At 55.7% G+C, this 2506-nt stretch overlaps 1 protein-coding gene across 1 annotated transcript; it reads right to left on the bottom strand.

Annotated features, from left to right (window-relative positions):
- Positions 1-223: 223 nt before the first annotated feature.
- On the bottom strand, positions 224-2274 carry LOC139383655 (involucrin-like). Its single transcript, XM_071128191.1, has 3 exons — positions 2250-2274; positions 871-1718; positions 224-631 (listed from the first exon to the last, which is right to left on the bottom strand). Exons 1-3 carry the CDS (start codon positions 2272-2274, stop codon positions 224-226), a joined length of 1281 nt encoding a protein of 426 aa, XP_070984292.1.
- Between the last annotated feature and the right edge of the window lie 232 nt (positions 2275-2506).

Raw genomic sequence — 2506 nt, 5'->3', positions numbered from 1 at the left:
CCACCTTCTTGACCTGCCCCTGACCCTGACAGAACTCCACCTCCTTGAACTTTCTCTGCCTCTGACCCTGACAGAACTCCACCTTCTTGACCTGTCCCTGACCCTGACAGACCTCCACCTTCTTGACCTGCCTCTGACCCTGACAGACCTCCACCTCCTTGACCTGCCTCTGGCCCTGACAGACCTTCACCTTCTTGACCTGCCTCTGACAGACCTCCACCATCTAGACCTGCCTCTGACCCTGACCGTGACAGACCTCCACCTCCTTGACCTGCCCCTGCCAGACCTCCACCTCCTTGACCTGCCCCTGCCCCTGACAGACCTCCACCTCCTTGACCTGCCTCTGACCCTGCCAGACCTCCACCTCCTTGACCTGCCTCTGACCCTGCCAGACCTCCACCTCCTTGACCTGCCTCTGCTCCTGACAGACCTCCACCTCCTTGGTCATGGGCAGGCCATGACAGACCTCCACCTCCTTGACCTGCCTCTGCCCTTGACCCTGACAGGCCTCCACCTCCTTGACCTGCCCCTGCCCCTGACAGACCTCCACCTCCTTGACCTGCCCCTGACCCTGACAGACCTCCACCTCCTTGACCTGCCTCTGACCCTGACAGACCTCCACCTTCTTGACCTGCCCCTGACAGACCTCCACCTTCTAGACCTGCCTCTGCCCCTGACAGACCTCCACCTCCTTGACCTGCCTCTGCCCCTGACAGACCTCCACCTCCTTGACCTGCCCCTGACAGAACTCCACCTTCTTGACCTGCCCCTGACCCTGACAGACCTCCACCTCCTTGACCTGCCTCTGACCCTGACAGACCTCCACCTCCTTGACCTGCCCCTGACCCTGACAGACCTCCACCTTTTGACCTGCCCCTGACCCTGACAGAACTCCACCTCCTTGACCTGCCTCTGACCCTGACCCTGACAGACCTCCAGCTCCTTGACCTGCCTCTGGCCCTGACAGACCACCTTCTTGACCTGCCTCTGACCCTGACAGACCTCCAGCTCCTTGACCTGCCTCTGGCCCTGACAGAACTCCACCTCCTTGACCTGCCTCTGACCCTGACAGACCTCCACCTCCTTGACCTGCCTCTGACCCTGACAGACCTCCAGCTCCTTGACCTGCCTCTGGCCCTGACAGACCTCCACCTTCTTGACCTGCCCCTGACAGACCTCCACCTCCTTGACCTGCCCCTGAGAGACCTCCACCTCCTTGACCTGCCCCTGACAGAACTCCACCTTCTTGACCTGCCTCTGACCCTGACAGAACTCCACCTTCTTGACCTGCCTCTGACAGAACTCCACCTTCTTGACCTGCCTCTGACTCTGACAGAACTCCACCTTCTTGACCTGCCTCTGACCCTGACAGAACTCCACCTTCTTGACCTGCCTCTGACCCTGACAGACCTCCACCTCCTTGACCTGACCCTGACAGACCTCCACCTCCTTGACCTGCCCCTGACAGAACTCCACCTTCTTGACCTGTCCCTGACCCTGACAAACCTCCACCTCCTTGACCTGCCTCTGCCTCTGGCCCTGACAGACCTCCACTTCCTTGACCTGCCTCTGGCCCTGACAGACCTCCACCTTCTTGACCTGCCTCTGACCCTGACAGATCTCCACCTCCTTGACCTGACCCTGACAGACCTCCACCTCCTTGACCTGCCTGCTGTAGATGAATCCTATGATCCAGAATGTGTCCTTTATATCCGCAACTGTTGCGTAGAAGAATAAAAAAATATATAATTATAATACTATATTATCCAGACATGACAGAAATACACACACAAGTTGGAGAGGCTGGATCAGCAGCCAAATTAACATACCTATGGGGTTGGCTTGGTTAGATGAATCTGACTATTATTTAATAACAAGCTTCATCAAGTTTTCAAGCTGATAGGTCTTTACATCAAATGATGTAGATGTTGGAGGATGTCCAACCATGTTTAAAGTTTGAGTTGGAGTGTCTGGCTTCTGTCAGTCTGCTAAACCAACTCTAGAAGGCACAGCCTGGTCGCAAGCAAACTGTCCACGTGTTACGGTTTGAGACTGTGGGGGGTTAACCGTGGTCGCATGTTACGGTTTCAGACTGTGGGGGGTTAACTGTGGCCACATGTTACGGTTTGAGACTGTGGGGGGTTAACTGTGGCCACATGTTACGGTTTGAGACTGTGGGGGGTTAACCGTGTCCACGTTACGGTTTGAGACTGTGGGGGGTTAACCGTGTCCACGTTACGGTTTGAGACTGTGGGGGGTTAACCGTGTCCGCATGTTACGGTTTGAGACTGTGGGGGGTTAACCGTGTCCGCATGTTACGGTTTGAGACTGTGGGGGGTTAACCGTGGCCGCATGTTAACAGATCTCAACATCTGGATCTGGTTAACCAGCGCCGTGGTAACCAGCGCCATTGTATTGGAGTAAACTGTTGCCATGGTATTGGGGTAAACTGTTGCCATGGTATTGGGGTAAACTGTTGCCATGGTATTGGGGTAAACTGTTGCCA

The sequence above is a fragment of the Oncorhynchus clarkii genome, chromosome 25, assembly GCF_045791955.1.
Source record: "Oncorhynchus clarkii lewisi isolate Uvic-CL-2024 chromosome 25, UVic_Ocla_1.0, whole genome shotgun sequence".
Lineage (NCBI taxonomy): Eukaryota > Metazoa > Chordata > Actinopteri > Salmoniformes > Salmonidae > Oncorhynchus > Oncorhynchus clarkii.
The sequence above is the reverse complement of the archived record's forward strand: the minus strand, read 5'-3'. Positions and strand labels throughout refer to the sequence as shown.